General features: G+C 41.1%; 1 protein-coding gene across 1 annotated transcript in view; it reads right to left on the bottom strand.

Annotated features, from left to right (window-relative positions):
* ppp1r9b (protein phosphatase 1 regulatory subunit 9B) overlaps positions 1 to 18,579 on the bottom strand; it is a 127,768-nt gene that overhangs the window by 42,576 nt on the left and 66,613 nt on the right. Inside the window, exons 4-9 of the mRNA XM_062957162.1 lie at positions 17,394 to 17,498; positions 10,437 to 10,572; positions 7,631 to 7,783; positions 4,113 to 4,166; positions 2,965 to 3,194; positions 2,501 to 2,597 (exon numbers count right to left, since the gene is read on the bottom strand). Of these exons, the coding sequence (XP_062813232.1) occupies positions 2,501 to 2,597; positions 2,965 to 3,194; positions 4,113 to 4,166; positions 7,631 to 7,783; positions 10,437 to 10,572; positions 17,394 to 17,498 (775 nt within the window). The remainder of the gene's footprint in view (positions 1 to 2,500; positions 2,598 to 2,964; positions 3,195 to 4,112; positions 4,167 to 7,630; positions 7,784 to 10,436; positions 10,573 to 17,393; positions 17,499 to 18,579) is intronic.

The raw sequence follows: 18,579 nt of genomic DNA, 5'->3' as shown, positions 1-18,579 counted from the left end.
ACTTTAGACATGTCTCTAAATAGTTTTCTAGTGCAAAGCCATCACAAAACAGATAAATCTAACAATTCAAAATTGAGATAGACAAGAATGTAAGCTTGAATGAAAGGCTATTCCCTACCCAGTGCCTTCCTTGTTAACAAATCAACAGAGGCAAGTCTCACGACCAGCTGTCACTGTGACTGACTACCCTTTTCTGGGCATCTTGTTCGACGTACAATTTGTTTTACTTAGTGTTGATCCCTCCATACATCCTATCACAATTTGTAAGATCTCTCTTAAAGCTATTAGCTATATTGTTATTTCATGGTTATGCAGATAATTTTTTCTTTGTACCCTGCTATTTCACTCTCTGGAATAGGAGCAATTTTGAGAGCTATTTCCAAACATCCTTCTCTTTGTAGACTGGAGGACAAGTATTAACTCTGTGGAAAGGGTTCAGATATTTTCTATCTATTTGAATGAGATTTGCATAAATTTGATAGCTTTGTATCCAAATAAACTGATTTATTGTTACAACAGGGTTAAAATGTATGACTCTTTGAAAGTTGATAGACTACAGCCCCATTTACACGGCTATGTAATTCAGTTTCATAATGAAGTTTAACTGCATTATGAAACTGCAAATGCAGTTAAACTGTATCATGAAACTCCATTATATGGCAGTGTAGATGGGGTCTACCCTATCTACCCCAATGATTTACCCTATCGATTGGAACTGATGGGACTATGACTTTGAATGGAATTCATGTAATTTTAAATGGATGCTTTTATAATTGATGTTTTAACTATTTGTTTTAATTGTAACTGTTATTAGAATTGTAGTGTTTTGGCATCTAGTGGTTGCCAGTTGTGAAGTCTCCCCCCCCCCGCCCCAAATGTTTATGTATGAAATAAATACATAAACATTTGGAAGTCCAAAAAATCATGTTCGAACTTGGGAGCTATAGACTATATAACCCACAGACTAATTCCATTGGAAATTGTTTTTCAAGTATATATTTATGAAAATTGAAAGACTTCACTGTCATTTTCTCCAACATCTGTATGAAGATACTGATCATGTCTCTCCAGAAATAGTATATACAAGCAATTACCAGGCCTAAATGGGACAAAGTGGAAATATTAGCCTGGAGCCTCTATGACACAGAGATCAAGGAAAAATCACTGGGGGTGAAGGCGGTGAGATGATGACTAGAAAATCAGAGTGAGTGAAACACATGTTCAGAGAAAACAAATCATAGATGAAGCTGTCAGTCTGTTGGTTGGATCAAACTGAAAGTACAAGTTCTTTGGATATCAGAAAACAGTTGAGCCAAGATTATATTGTTAATGAAGAAACAAGAGCCTGTTTTGTTTTCAAAGAATGTACTCTTAAGATGAGTTTTTGTAAAACTGGGAAGTTCAAACATAGTTAATCTCACAAATCTGTTAAGTGCAGTGGCCCATGATTGAGGGTGCTGAGAGAAGAGGGGAAACCTCTCCTTACTTATGTAGGCTTTTATAGTCTTGCGTGGTCAATAGTGCCCAGCAGAGGGAACTAGTGAAAAACTAATATGAGAGCCCCCAATGTATGCTCACAGAGAGGGATTTTCTCTTTCTAAACTGTTTGGAGATTAGATATTCCCAGCAGAGAAACCCAGGTGCATTCGCACACACGCACACACACAAACATTGAACACAGACAAGCATAACAAATCTGACATGATCCATTGCCTGATGTAGGATCCAGATATTGCAGGAATCCACCATGGCCCAGCCAAAATAGGTAAATACCTTTGACAATGAGATCTTTTGCAAGGTCAAACAAAAGCTAGTGCCTAGTACAGCATCTCATATGAAAAGCTGTGTGTGTGTGTGTGTGATAAAAAGACAAAAATTTCAATAAAATGTTCATAAGCCTAGAGATAACTACTGAAGCCTTAATAGATCACTATAGGATTTTGGTTTCAGGAGATGTGGAATCTACTATGCTTTTTACTGACAGGATTTGGAGAAGCTATAGCATAGGCTTAAAAAAGGCATAAAAATCCACTTTGGCCTGCTGGATGATTCAACAGCACTCAGTTAAAGGATCCCCAGTATCTAAGTGCAGGATCCCTTTTGATATGGACATGAGATGCAATTCAATCTGGGATTCAGAAGGATTCAAGCTTTTCCCCTCTGCACTTATACACAGCAGGATTTACTGCCCAACAAAATGGTCCAATGTTTGACATAAGCTTTTACAAAACCCAGCCATTGATCTCTAAAGTTCAGAAAGGTTGATGTGCCCCCTCCCTCCCTCCCTCCCTCCCTCCTTGTCCTCTGACAAGTGTGAGACAACTAGATGCTTCCAAGAGCACAGTTTCCATATGTGTCCCTGAGCTGAACCATGGCCTCCTCAGAATGAACCAGGCCCTTTCTTTTTCCTTCTTTCGTTTTCTCGCTCTTTCTTTCCTGCCTTCCTGCCTTCTTTATTTGGGGTTCAAGGCAAGCCCCCAGTGCTGTCCTTGATGCCCACCTTCTCTTGCAATTTGTCAACTTCCTCTTTGTGGGCCATCTCAGACTCCTCTTGGATGCGACGCTGAGCAGTCTCCTTCTTGAGGAACTCAATCTCCCTGAAAGAATAAGAAAGGACAAAAAGGAAGAATTAGAGTAAAAAGCCAGAGTAGAAAAGAGGAGAGACGAGGCAGAATTTACATTTTTAGATCACAACCCTTAGAGTCTCCCAATCAGATATTTACTCTCCAGCCAGTTATTTCATTAAAAATGGAATAACGATTGTGAAGCATGAGTCAATCAGACACTCTTCCCACCTTGGCAACTGCTGACCTGTTCAATGTACACACCCTTCTATAAGATATTATCTGCTAATCTGGCAGCCTCCCATGCAGCAAGGGCAGCTAAACCCTCCTTATGAAAGAACAGGAGCTTGATGAGCGGAGCTCTAGAAATATGCCGTGGCCTTTGAGAATGAGTTCTTACTTCTGCTGATATTCTTTGATGAGTCGCTTGGCTTTGCTGTACTTCCTCTCTAACGTCTGGTATTGGGCCTGGGTCTCTTTCAAGTGTTCATCGACAGCCTGGCACAAGTTCTGGGCCTCCATCCAGTAACCTTCCAGCTTTTCCATCCGTTCCTTGTTCTCTTCTACACTCTGTTCTAGTTGGGCTTTCTCAAGACGCCAACGGGCTTTCTCTTGTTCAATGGACTGCAGCTGAGAACAGAGAACAGAGGTGTTATTTATGTTGTTACTCATTAACTAAACGGTTATACAATTTGAGGGCTTAACATTTTTGGATGTAATTATTTATGATTTTATTAATATGGTCTCCCTAGAAATCCTCTAGTATGAGGCCTCCTGTAGAAAGTGATTGAAAGACTAGAAATTTTTAGAGAAGTGTTTTCTCGGATTAAAAAAAGTATGTTTTTTGTCACTATTTCCCCATTTTCACAAAGGAATATGGACATATGGAAGTTTAGGATGATGCTATAATCCTCATAGTGCTGTATCAGTTTGTGCAGAGCAAGTAGACACAACTGGTGTAGCAGCAGAAGATACAAGTGAGTAAGTTGTAGATAATATCCCAGTGTGGTGGATCATTCCAGATACTTCTGTTGGCTTCCAACATTCTGTATCCCAAATAGCATAGAGAAGTTAAGTTTGGAGAAATAATTTTTGCAGTGCCAAAAATCCTATAGCCAGCGTGCCAACTAACCATACCTGAACTGTGAACTAAAAACCAACTTTTCCAAAACTATCAGAGGATACTGAGGAAAACAGGGAGAAAAGTAAGTTCACTAATGAATGCTATGGAATGCACATGAACTCTACTGCATTTCACCCTGAAAAATCCCAAGATGGTTTACATGAATTTTCTCCATTTTCCATCAGCCTAAGATCATATTGAACGAAACAGGGCTGAACCTAAATCAGACTCGAACTGCTTGCCCAGTGGACACCAGAACTAATTAAAAATAGCTGTTCAAAGCCAGCCTAAAGGAGAAGCTCACACAGCATTTCCGGAAAATGTGCTCAAGCATGGATTTTGGCAAGTCTTCAAGGGAAGGAAGGAGACTTTTCAAGGCTGCCAAAAAGAATGCTTCATTGCTTCAGGACACTCTTCATGCTTACCTTCCTTTTCAGCTGCTGTATTTCAGCCTCAGTCACAGCATGCTTGATCTGGAGCTGGCAAAGAGAAGAAAAGAGAGTTTTAGACCCTCCCTTTATTTGGATGAGAGCACAGACACCTAATGGGATATGACTGTGTCTGTCCTGGTCAAAGGTTTAGCCAGCTTTCTTGGAAGATGCTTAATTTCCTTTGATGAGGATAGCTGGGTTGAAAGAACACATTAAAAACTGAGCTTGTGTTTGTGGATAGGCATAGACTTTGCAGGTATGTCTTGCTTTGTTTTCCTTTAAATATCAGCTGCCATCAGTCAGTGCAGAAAACTTCAGGGGCAAGTCATGCATGTTTTTGTATGTGTGTGTGTGTATATATGTATGCATGTAGATATGTACACACATACACACATCTTGATCTCTTGCTATAAAGCTTGTACGAAAATGTAAAGTTGCTGTCCTTGCACTCCTTGTTAACACAACAGCTCTCCAGAGGTGGAAAAAATAGGAATGAAAGTATGCAGATAGGAAAAAAAAGATACGACAAAATTCAGCTTCAGGTCTCTACATATCCCATAGAGGAACATCTAGATGTTGTTCTGTTCTTGCTCTAATCTACTTAATCAGGGCTGGGGGAAACTTCAGGGTTTGAAGACAAATATCCTTCACTGGCCTCTGTCCGGAAATCTGGGTTTTCTCAAAGGACCATGCTCCTCCTCTAGTGGTTTCCCAATTTCAGCAACTACTTCTTTTATTTGAACAGGGTTCCTGAGAAATGATCTTAAACTTGAAATTGGTCTTTGGGATGGAAGAGCTCCCCCATCCTTGAAGCAAGATCTCCCACCCTGGACCTGTCTTCTCAACCTTCTGGTAGATTTCTACTTAACCTTTCTCAGCTTCTTCTTCCCTCAAATTCAGGATAGAGTGTCAGCAAACCAGCACCTTTTTTTTCGTGTCGGGAGCAACCAGAGTTGCTTCTGGAGTGAGAGAATTGGCCGTCTGCAAGAACGTTGCCTAGGGGACGTCCAAATGTTTTGATGTTTTACCATTCTTGTGGGAGGCTTCTCTCATGTCCCTGCATGGAGCTGGAGCTGATAGAGGGAGCTCATCCGCGCTCTCCCCGGGTGGGATTCGAACCTGGCAGTCTTCAGGTCAGCAACCCAACCTTCAAGTCACAAGGCTTTTATCCCCTAGGCACTGAACTGGCTTGATTCTGGCTTCTTCAATGAAAGCTCGTTGACACAGATTCTAGGGTCAAATAGAGGCCGCTTCACACATTACAGCCGAGGAAGTGATATAATTAAATATTCAGTGCTTTCCAGCTGGTCATGTGCACATCTCTCTGTCTCCCTCTCCCTCTCCTTTTTTAATTCTCCACTTATGGATTGCGGAAGCTCATGCTGAAGAGCCAAGACCTCACAGCACATTTCTATTCTGGATCAAAAGAATGGCTAGCCACCTCATGTGTTTCAGAGGAGAACCAGGTACACATTGAGTGTCTACTATTCCAGGAATTGTATATGAAGCCACCTGGAGTGAGCCAACAAAGGGAACGGTGCTTTCTCCTGCCAGGCACAAGAAGTAGAAAGTGTGTAGAGCACAGCGACAGGCCAAGTTTCACAGTGGAGCCGAGCTATAAGAGGAACAGCCCAGCCATCTCAAGGACTTTGTTCTATATTTAAGACAGCCCACTTAAAAATGGAAGGTTTTTGTCTGCCACTAGGGGCCAGCAGAGACCAGGGATGTCAATTCAGCTCAGTACAGATGAAGCAATTTTGCTCAGTCCCATGCAATTGCAAGATGCTTCTTGCCTGCTGGGCACAGTGTTGTAGTGGAGCTAAGGCCAATAGGTTCAAGGCACTGGGATTTTGTGATAAGCAGGGAAGGTGGCATAATTTCTTTACAAATATTTATATATTGCTAAGATCCAAAAATGTTAACCTGGGGAAACAAAATTTACCCAATACAGAGGGCTTGCAGAATTTTTTCCACATTAATAACGAAGACCAGTTGGCATACAGTAATAAAGGAGAGTGTCTGTCAGTAGCAGCTGCAATTCACTGTGTTGAAATCTGGCAGCCCTTTTTCAGTAGATGACCAAGTGGCAGGTCTGAGTCTCAAGGCAACATGGCTCAGTGAGTGTGAAATGTCACTAGATGTGAAATATGGGTGCCAGCCTCTCTTGCCTTCGTGTTCACATCAGCAGCCCCTCCTCTCTCCCTCAACCAGTCATCATCCATGTGGAAATTTGCTTTTCATCACAAAATCCACATTTGTCACTCGATCTTCACTTAAAGCTCTCAAATGCCTCAAAATGGGAGGGATGGGAAAGCGGCAGACCCCATGAACGCACTTTGGAATATCAGGTGCACATAGTTCATATATTAAAAAGATATAGTTCTTTCACGCACTGTGGCTAAGGTTCCCGACGCAAAGAAGGGGCAGAAAAATGGGGGAAACTTCTGAGGTCTCATTAGTAAGAGTCCTGAGGCTAAAAAGAAAAAGTATTCCTTATCTAGAAATCTGAAACTGTCCACACAAATGGCTGAGATAGTGACACTGTTGCTTCCTGGTGGTACAGTGCACACAAATTTTGAATTCTGCATTTAGACTTGAGTCCCGTCTCATTACGGTATGTATATGCAAATATTCCAAAGTCCAAAAAAACTTCTGGTTCTAAGAATTTCTGAAAAGAGACACTCAACCTGCATTAGACAAAGATCTGCCCAGGTATAATTCATGCACACGGCATTTGCTAATTGTGCACTTCTGAGCCCAGTCCCTAGTTAATCCAGATAGTGCTCTGTCTTGCACTTTATCCACTTCCCTGGCCCTATGATACACTGTTGTACTATCCCTGGCCCAGCCCTTTTATAGTTGGCCATGTTCATCTTGTAATCCTGGCCATTGGTTTGTTGAACCTTTTACTGATGGAGCTACAATGAGATGGATTTTTAAATATTTTATTTTTACTTTTAGTGTGTTTTAACATGGTAATTATGTTGTGTTATATTGTTGAATGTGTCTATTTTGTTTATTGTCTGTACGGTTTTCTTTCCGGCAATTGACTGTTTGCCTTACATGTTGGAAACCACCTTGAGTCCCTTCGGGGAGATAGGGAGGTATACAAATAAAATTTATTATTATTATATTATCATTCTACAATTTGAGAAAGGGAACTCTTCATGTATGTTTGTTTCAAACTTAAGAACAGAACTTTCATTTCCTCAGTTGTGCTAACAGTACTGACCAAATGGTCAGAAACAGAAACAGAAAGAGGTCCCAGTGCTATTTCCACCAGTCAGAGAGCTCTGTGAATATATTTTGACAACATTCCTCATGGATAATCCGTTTGGGCCAGATGCTCTGTCAGATACTCTATCATGGGGTTTTCTGAGGATAAGAGTGTATGACTTTTCCAAGGTTGTCAGTGGTTTTCCATGGCTGACCAGGGATTCCAACCCTGGTCTCTAAAGGGGTAGTCCAACACTCAAACCACTATATGACACCGGCTCTCTGATTATATTTACCTCCTTAAATTTATGCACCAACTTTTCAGGGTCCATCTCTACTGGAGACAGCATATCTTCATTTTCAGCCAGCTCAAAAACCTCAATAGCCATTTCACTGCTGGGGAACATGGGGCTCATCTCCTCATCTTCATCTGTTGCATATTCACCTGTCTGCAAGTCGCAAAAGAGAAAAAAAGATTCTCATTTGGGCAATTTTGTATTCACACAAGGGGTATGCTATATACTCTACAGAACAGAGAGAATGCTCTGATTGAAAGAGACACAGGCAGAGTTTATTTAGTTTATTAACTGTATTTATATATATGGCATGTTTTTAAATCTGGTTTACTAGTAGGGTGCATTTACACTGTAGAATTAATGCAGTTTGACACCACTTTAACTGCTATAGCTCAATGTTATGGAAACATGGGAATAGTAGCTTTACAAGGCATTTAACCTTCTCTGCCAAAGAGCTCTAATGCCTCACCAAACTACAAATCAGAGGATTCCACAGCATTGAGCCATAGCAGTTAAAGTGGTGTCAGACTCCATTAATTCTACAGTGTAGATGCACCCTCAGAGAGAAAATGGGTGAAGTAGTTTGACATCAATCTTCAAATTTTTTTAAAAAATGTTACTTATTCAAGCTATGTGAAAATGTTGACCTCGGTTGTGTGGGTGATTCTATACAACAAATACTGGAACTTGACATACACTTTTCTCATTAGAACTGGGGTGGGATCTAGTATCCACTGCTTAAGTGAATGTAGTTCTGCATAAAGTTCTCAAATATTTTGCCAAGATCACGAATAGGATCTTAACAATATATCCATTTCTACAAGTGGATGCAAAAGATCTGTCTGGCTAAAGGAAAGGGAAAAAAAGGACAACAGCTGAGAAGGATGGAGATTATTTTCACCCCCTGCCCCTTGTCCCAGAATCATTTGTTGTCCTATTGTAAGCAAAAAGATGCTGAACTGTGTGGATTTTAAAATCTTGATCTACCAGTCCTCCCTTTATTTTCTCCAAGATAGCAGCATGGACATTACAGCTACTGAGGGAAGTGATGAGTTATGCGTATGTATATAACTTGCCTATCATATTATGACAATCTCATTAATTCAGTGGAGTTTTCTTAGGCAAGGGATATTCAGAGATGGTTTCGCCAGTTCCTTCCTTTGAAATATAGCCCACAGCACCTGACAAGTCATTGGTGGTCTTCCTTCCCAGTATTACCTGGAGCTAACCCTGTTTTGCTGCCAAGATCAGACAGGCTCTGGTGCCTTTGAGATATCTAATGTTATCAAAGCCTTTTTTCAAACTGCAAGTCGCTTCTGGTGTGAGAGAATTTGCCATCTGCAAAAATGTTGTCCAGGAGATGCCCAGATGTTTTGATGTTTTTTCCATCCTTGTGGAAGGCTTCTCTCATGTCTCCACATGGAGCTGGAGCTGATAGAGGGAGCTCATCCACACTCTCCCCGGGTTGGATTTGTACCGGCAGCCTTCAGGTCAGCAACCCAACCTTCAAGTCAGCAGGCCTGCCGGCACAAGAGTTTAACCCACTGTGCCATCGGGGGCACCTTATCAAAGCCTGAAATGGCCTTTGAATAAATTGTTCTCTCTCAACTTGTTTCCCCAGCTTTAAAATGAGAACATTCATAAGCTGTATCTTGGGATGCTGACTAACAACTGATAAAATCTAAAACCAAGTAAAACAATTTACTTCTTGCACTAAAACACGTAATGGAAATCATAACGGTAAATTTCTCCTGTGTTGTGACCTAATTGAAACATGGCCTCAAAGGATATGGGAATGCATACAAGAATCTGAAATACTTTTCCAAATCTGTCACCGGTATCAGAAGGCCAGAGAAGTGATGTGAGAAATGTAGATAAAGTTGGCTATTTGCAGTTGAACCCACATAAAGGTTGGGGAAAGAAGTAGGATGAACAGCAAAAGGCATGAGAAAAAATAGCTTTCAAGATGAAATGTGGAGCTGTGTCAAGGAAATTTAAAAGAAGACAGCACAGTAAAACAGAAGTAGGTCTGGAAGCCAAGCCCTATAAGGAGCGGCTTAGGGAGCTGGGTATGTTTAGCCTGGATAAGAGAAAGTTTAGAGGTGACATGACAGCCATGTTTAAATATTTGAAAGTATGTTATATCAAAGTGGAATCAAGTCTTGTTTTCTGTTGCTTCAAAGAATGAGACACAGACCAACTGAAAATATTCCATCTAAACATTAGGAAGATTATCCTGACAGTAAGAGTTTTTCGAAAGTGGAATATGCTGCCTTGGAGTCTTCTCTGAAGGTTTGTAAATAAATGCTGGATAGTCATTTGTCAGCAGTACTATTCCTGCATGGCTGAGAACTGGACTGAATGATCCTTGTAGTATCTTCTAACTCCATAACTCTGTGATTCTAGAGATCTTACAAAGGGAATAGGAACTTAATTCAGCAATACGAGAAAAGGTCATGAGTGTGTATGTCTGTATGGCAGTTTCTTGTTGACAACTAAGGCCCCAACTATATTGACATATAATCCAGTTTCTGGATCCAGATTATCTCCTTTGAACTGGATTATATGGCAGTGTAGACTCATATAGTCCAGTTCAAAGCAGACAATCTTATTATTATCTGGATTCAGAAACTGGAGTATACGGCAATGTAAATCCAGCCTAGGAAATCCGCCCACTAATTTCCTCCTTCCATTTTGAGCCTCCATGCTGTTATCCATCAGCAGCCGTCCAAAAAAGAACATTGGGGAGAAAACTCAAGCTGTGTCTTCTTTTCCTCGCAAGCAACCAGATAAATATTCTACTTACTTCTTCATCTTCTTCTGTGTACTGGGTATACCGCTGTTCCATCATTTCCCGCTGCCATCGCTCCTGTTCTAGTGTTTGCTGGATGAGTTGTGCCACCTCGCTCTGCTCTCCTGGCTTTTCCCTCCCAATCAGGAACCTAAGGGAAATGAAAGGAAGCAGAATGAAGGGAAGAGTTCTTATATGCCTTTAAGTTGTTTCCAACTTATGGAGACTCTATCATGGGGTTTTCTTGGCTATAGTTCATCAGAGTGGGTTTGCTTTTACCTTCTTCTGAGGCTATGACTTGCCCAAGGATAGCCAGGCAGTTTCTAGGGCTAAGCACTGATATAAACCCTAGTTCGTAGAATCCCAGTCCAGGTCTGAAACCACAACACCATGGTGGCTCTCTGAAGGGAAGAGTAAGGGTCCCAAAATGGTGCAGTAATTTGACAGCAGCCCCATGCTGACTCTGAGGGTTATTACTCATCTCCATTTCCAAGCCAAAGAGCTGACGCTAACCGTAGACACCTCCAAGGTCATGTGGCTGGAATGACTGCATGGAGTGCCATTACCTTCCCACCGGAGCAGTACCTATTGATCTACTCAAATTTGCATGTTTTCGAGCTGCTAGGTTGGCAGAAGCTAGGGGCTAACAGCGGGAGCTCACCCCGCTCTCCGGATCTGAACTGCTAACCTTTCTGTCAGCAAGTTCAGCAGCTCGATGGTTTAACTTACACTGCACCACTGGGGGCTAAAACCGTCATCTTAATAAAACCCCTTTTTGTCCACACTTTCTGAGGGTTGAAATAATGGGGGATATAATACTGGATTTCTTTTAATTGAGGACAGAATATGATTTGGGCAATGGTGTCGCAAAGTAAGTATGACGGATGCCCTTTCTGCACTGCCATATAATCCAGATTATCAAAGCAGATAATCCACATTATGTGTGGCCCCTTCTATACTGCTATATAATCCAGATTATCAAAGCAGATAATCCACATTATCTGCTTTCAACTGGATTACATGGGTTTGCACTGCCATATAATCCATTTCAAAGCAGATAATCTGGATTTTATATAGCAGTGTAGAAAAGGCCTCTGTGTGTGCGCGCAGACACAAGAGAGACTCTTGCGGTTTTTCTCAACTAAATCCTACCTACCACACACATTGTATATTAGCTCTGCAGTGTATTAGTCTTCCCCAACCCAAATAAACTGATACCATGGGAGAAGCATATATTCTGTTCTAGCAAGCTATGCAGAGGCATAAAGGAACCATTCCAACCCCAATACAATTGTGCTAATAAAATGTGAACTAACACTATTTCCCCTGCAGATGGAGTTTCTAATCTAGTGCATCTCAAGTTATCTCATATGGAAGATTGGCATTCATTTTCCTTAATGTGCTAGGGATTGATACCATATTTATGCTCATTACTGAGTCTTTCATTCCTGGAAACCTGATGCAGACTGGCAAACAGTGATTTGTGGCCCAGTACTGGTCTATGGTCTTCCATTTGATCAGCCCTTTTCTAGTCTATGCCATAGCTGTTCAGGTTGTTTTCAACCTTAATTTATTTGGGGCCAAGAAAAGGTGATGGCTGAAATGAATTTATCACAGTAAGGGTGGTCTAGGGTGCGTGTCCCAGGCAAACAAAAAACAAAAGGAGGATAGGTCCCTGATCTTGATTCTGGACTAGGGTTCTCAGAATGAAAGCTGGAGACAGCTGCTTTATCTTGAATAGAAAAGGGAATTTCAAAAAGTGTTTGCCCCATTATCTTGTTGCATGGCAAACAAAACCAGTTGAAATTCCCTCTTTTACGCCATCATTAAATGTGCAAGGATCCTCCCCAATTTCTATCCTAGTGGCAAATTTAGCCTGGATAAATCCCAGATTATTCTCTTAGCCCAGATTATCTAGCAGTGGAGACTCAGACCCCTTCCACACAGCTGTATAAAATCCACATTGAACTGGATTATATGACAGCATGTTGTTGTTGGGAGATAGGGCAATATAGATCCAGCCTGACTCTTATTCTTTATGATTGGGACCCCATTTACACTGCCATATAATGCAGTTTAACTGCACTTAACTGGGATTTTCCCCCCCGTGTCAGGAGCAACTTGAGAAACTTCAAGTCGCTTCTGTTGTGAGAGAATTAGCTGTCTGCAAGGACATTGCCCAGGGGACACCCGGATGTTTTGATGTTTTACCATTCTTGTGGGAGGCTTCTCCCATGTCCCAACTGGATTATAAGTCTACACTGCCATATAATGCAGATCTATGTTGCATTCTGAAACTGAATTATATGGCAGTGTAAACAGGGCCTGGGATTGCTTTCAAATAGAAGACTCATGTACTCATGAGAATGAAAAAGGACTCCTCATTTGCAGATTTCACTTTGGCGGATGTGATTATTTGCAGATCTGATTGTTATCTCCAGGGGCCCTTTCACACAGCCATATAACCCAGAATATCAAGGCAGAAATTCCTACAATATCTGCTTTCAACTGGGTTATCTAAACGCCCTTCCACACAGCCCTATATCCCAGAATATCAAGGTAGAAAATCCCACAATATCTGTTTTGAACTGGGTTATCTGAGTCCACACTCAGATAATGTGGGATTTTCTGTCTTGATATTCTGGGATATAGGGCTGTGTGGAAGGGCCCTGAGTCCACACTGCCATATATTCCAGTTCAATGCAGAAAATGTGGGATTTTATTCAGCTGTGTGGAAAGGACCTAGGAATATCTAAGGGCCCTTCCACACAGCCATATAACCCAGAATATCAAGGCAGATAATCCACAATATCTGCTATGAGCTGGGTTTTCTGAGTCCACACTGCCATATATTCCAGTTCAATGTGGATTTTATACAGCTGTGTGGAAGGGGCCTAAGTCCCGCATCATAACACTATGGCCAACTTCCACTGGAAGTTAACTATAGATGCATGCTAGAGGACCTAGAGATTCATAGATAGAGCACATCTGTAGGTTTTTACAGCTCCTCCCGAATCATTCTATTTGAAGTTGACAATAGAGTCGCAGTAGAGGACCTAAAGATTCCTAAAAAGGTGTTTCACTCAGATAGTTTTCCCCCCTAACCCAGGCATGGGCAAATTTTGGTCCTCCAGGAGTTTTGGACTTCAACTCCCACAATTCCTAACAGCCTACCGGCTGTTAGGAATTGTGGGAGTTGAAGTCCAAAACACCTGGAGGGCCAAAATTTGCCCATGCCTGCCCTAATCCTAGCAAAATGTGGCTGGATGACTGCACTTTAAGAGTCATTCTACATATCTGGATAACTGCTTCTTGCTATTGACCACGCTTAGGGCTTCCAGATGAAACAAAATGACTGACAAGTTCGGCTGGAGTCCCACGAGCATCATTGTTGGGATGCAAGTGCTATGTAAGGACTGGGGAAGGATGCCCCCTTGCATTTGTGTGTCCTGGCGCTGTGATTAAAATGGGTCAGCGCACCACTTAAATTGATTACCCAAAGGCTTTAATTGGTTAACAGGGCCGTGGCGATGCCTGGGAAGGCAGAGTGGTTGCCGTGGCGCATGGAGGAAAACGGTTGCCTAGCAACCCCTTCTCACAGCAGAGGTTCCTGTCGCTTGGGAACACAGCATCACTCAAATGAGAAAGGAAGGCAAGGCGTCGGGTTCTAGGTCTGGCCCCATATACATTCTGCAGAGGCTTCCCTGCTGTATGGGCCTGTCCCAAAATGTATATTTGTGTGTGAGAGACACAGAGAGAACGATGCAAATGAGAATGGGAGATTTTTCCTGATTGTGAGGCATTTCTCAAACAGACCATTCTTTTAAAACCGCTACAACGAGGATGCTGGAAGAAGGCCAAACCCCTGATTTCTGAACGCTGCCAGGAAAAGGCAGGCCAAATGCCTCTGGTGAGGTTTCGAAAAAGGCCATAGAGGCAGCTGTACGGATAAAAGGACAAAACAGAGCGACAGCTGAGAGGGAAATTCAGCCAGCTCCTCCATGTCTATCGCCACCAGCAGCAGCACCCATTGCAAAAACCCCTTTTTATTCGCTTCTCAGCTAAGAATTAAAACGGCCGCGACAGTGAACATTTTTCCCCATCATGTCATGAAGACACGTTACAAAGTAATAGGCTCTGCTCTCTTTCCCAGTTTCTATGAAATATCTGCACAATGCTCCAGGCAAATCGCTGCTGTCCATTTCGTAGGAAACAAAATGCCTGCTCATTGACTGTTCACCCACAAAGCGCAAAACGTTCCGCTCGGCCCTCCCATTGGATTTCAGTCAGAAGACTTTGTGTGCTGGGCAAGAGCTGTGGAAATACAGAGGAACGGCTGTAATAAAACATCACATAAAACAGGCAGGGTCAATGTGCAGCTACTGCACACTGAAATCTAGATAATCCAAATGTGCCTTATTTTTCCTCTACTGCACTATTCATCTCACTGGACAGCTAAGATAAAACTTTGGGATACCAAAAAACAAAAAGGCGCTTTGAATATCCCACAATCAAATCCCATTCCAAAATGCATGACTGAGCCCCCTTCTACATTGCCATATAAAATCAAGATTGGATTATATGGCTGTATAGACTCACATAATCCAGTTCAAAGCAGATAATCTGGATTATCTGCTTTGTTAACCTGGATTATATGGCAGTGTAGAAGGAGTCTAAAGATACATCTACACTGTAAAATTAATGCAGTTTGATGCCATTTCAACTGCCATAGCTAAATGCTATGGAATTCCAGGAGTAGTTGTTTTACAAGGTATTTTGCTGTTTTGCCAAATAGTGCCGGTGGTTCACATAACTACAAATCCCATGATTCGATGACGCCTACTACACTTCCCAGGATCTGATCCTACATTATTTGTTTATCCCAGATTATCTGAGAGTGGAGACTCATATAATCCAGTTCAAAGCAGACAACCTGGGATCAGATCCTGGAATATAACGGCAGTATAAAATAAAAGTGCCAAAAGATCTCAGCCGGCATTTGAAAACAATAAACGTTGACAATATTACGCAAAATATTACTGGGATCTGCGAGCATCATCCGAAAATACATCACACAGTCCTAAATGCTTGGGAAGTGTTCGACTTGTGATTCTGTGATATGAAATCCAGCATATATATCTCGTTTGCTGTGTCATACTTTGTCTTTGTGTCAATAATAATAATAACAACTTTATTTATACTCCGCCACCATCTCCCAGAAGGACTCGGGGTGGCTTACAGAAGCACATACAGTGCCATAATACATAAAATAGAGGTAAAATTACATCACATATCAAACAATAACAATTAAAATAAAAACAACACATTACACAAAAATCCAATTTAAAAATCAATAAATCACAGAACAAATTGCCATAAAACGAATAATACAGCATCCCATCCCCGACCCAATTCAGCAATTAAAGTGCTAGTGACAATATTAGATTGGTCCTTATATTAGCAGATGTCTTAATCATTTCCAAAGGCCTGTCTGAAGAGCCATGTCTTCAGATTCTTGCAAAAACATTGTAATGTGGAAGGGGCCTATAGCACCAAGCCATGGCAGCTTAAATTATTCTACAGTGTAGATGCACCCTAAGATGTTCCAAATCTTAGAATCTCTGGCTCATTTCAAGTAAGGCCCCTTCCACACAGCTGAATAAAACCCCACATTTTCTGCTTTAAACTGGAATATATGGCAGCGTGGACTCAGATAACACAGTTCAAAGGAGATATTGTGGGATTTTCTGCCTTGATATTCTGAGTGTGGAAGGGCCCTCATAGATTTAATACTGGTAGAATTGAAGATAACATATTGAGAAAAATTGCTAAAGAGAGAAGGGGGAAAAAGAATTAAATTCACATTTACAACTGGAAGCAAGAGTGAGAAAATTATACTTGGTCAAAAATGAAATGTGGATTGTTGAACATATGTTCTAGAAGTTAAAGCTCATTTTTGATACCTGAAATGGAATTTGGAACAGATGTGACAGATAAAAGATATTTGCCAAAATGAAGCCTTTCTGTATAACGTGGGAAGGTTGCACCAATTGAACTTCTGTTCACACAGCTTTAAAAGCACAGATGTCCTTTCCATTCCTCTGTACTTTTAAAACTATGTATCTTATTCTATTTCAATGCTCCTAAACAAAAGGCAGTCTTTAAACTACAAAGCTTTGTGTCGTTATTATTTCAACATCTAACTCTCACCAGAAATTTAAAAGCACAGGAGCAAAAGCTATGTTTGTTCACTGCTAGGAAAAAAAGATGTTGTCATTGCTTAGTGTTCTTTATACCTTTTTTGGCACAATTAGTTAAAAGCTTGCAATGATTGTCTGTCTTATATGTCTTTTACATTAATTCCCATGTGTTTCCACTGTTCTCGCCTCCTACATAGAGCATTTTATCAACTGAAATTGGGAGCCGAATATTGCTAGAGAACCATTAAGATTTCAGCTTCTTGGCTCTCCCATGATGTAATGAACTCCCCAAGGCAATACCTTCCCATATTTGCTCATCCCTGTATAAACAGAAAAAGCAAAATCATATATAATTAGAAAACCTATCTGTTGCCATCTTGTTCCCATAAAGATATCCCAGGAAACAAAATGTCAATTCATAGAATAGCTTCAGAACTTCCTCACAGGTAATAATCTTGTTCTTATTTACCTCTAGGTCCATCTACATTGCAGAATTGATACAGTTTGATACCACTTTAACTGCCACAGCTCAATGCTGTAGAATCACAGGAGTGGTGGTTTTACAAGATCATTAAGCTTTTCGGCCACACTATGCTAATGCCACACAAAACGACAGCTCCCAGGATTCCATAGCATTGAACTATGGAAGTTAATGTGGTGCCAAACTGCATCAATTCCACACTGTAGATGTCTCGTATATTGCAGACAAACACGCAGACAGGCAATATATTTTGGTCCCACCACACCGCTTAGGTGCACACTGTTCTCCTACCGGACTCTACCCTTGGTATTCCTCAACACAGATGCCGCAAAGCTTTGGGTCACGCCGACCAAACTGGTGCCATCGACTTCGACAATCAGGTCATTCACCTGGATCCTGAAATGACAGGAAGGAGAAAAAGAAGAGGGTAAGCATTCATATATTTGTGCAAAGCCAGCAATGTAGCAAAAAGACCATTCATAGAATCACAGAGCTGGAAGAGACCACCAAGACCATACATTCCAACTTGATATCTAGGAATACATTCCTATTTCATTGTCAAGCAGCATCTCTTGTATTTTTATTTTTAAATCTTGGCTCATTGTTGGAAAGTGGAGTCCGTCTTCATTTGACGGAAGAATATGTGTTATTTTTATAATCTGAAAACCTGCTGTTATTTTCATCAGTCATTTCTACAGAACTTCTCAGTATAGGAAGGGATGTGTATTCTTTTAATTGTCTGCCTGCAAAATATTCCTGAACATAAATAGGTCACCCAGTGAACTTCCATGCTCAAGCAGTATATCGAATCCTGGTTTCCAAAGCTGAAAACACCACATTCTGCTGGCTCTTATATTTTTTTTACGTATCTGCAAATAGGTGAAACTGAGGTCCCTGCTACAGTGCCATATAAAATCCAGATTATCTGCTATGAACTATATTATATGGCAGTTTTATATATATATTATATATACTCAGGCCCCTTCTACACTGCTGTAGCAGATAATCGACATTATGTGCTTTGAACTGGATTAGATGAGTTTACACTGTCATATAATCCAGTTCAAAGGAGACAATCTGGATTATCTGCTTTGATCATCTGGATGATATGGCAGTGTAGATACAGCCTGAGAGAGCCTCTACACTGTGGAATTATTGCAGATTGACACCACTGTAACTACCATGGCTCAATGATTTGGAATCATGCAAGTTGGCGGAAGAGGCTACAGACCTGGTAAAATGCCAAAAGCCATGACTGCAAAACATTGAGACACAGTATTTAAAATGGTACTAAAATGCATTCATTCTACCATGTAGATATACCCTGAAAAAGCAGTGGTGTGTACAGCCCATGGTTATACAATGGGTTTCGTGGCTAAATCAAGGACTTGAACTTTGATGTCTTTCATCCAAAGACAACCTTTTACTTACTATGCCAAACTCTGGTTTTACATCTGAGTTTGAGACACTGGAAAAA

The sequence above is a fragment of the Anolis carolinensis genome, chromosome 6 (genome assembly GCF_035594765.1).
Source record: "Anolis carolinensis isolate JA03-04 chromosome 6, rAnoCar3.1.pri, whole genome shotgun sequence".
Classification (NCBI taxonomy): Eukaryota; Metazoa; Chordata; class Lepidosauria; order Squamata; family Dactyloidae; genus Anolis; species Anolis carolinensis.
This window is presented reverse-complemented; position numbering and strand designations above follow the sequence as displayed.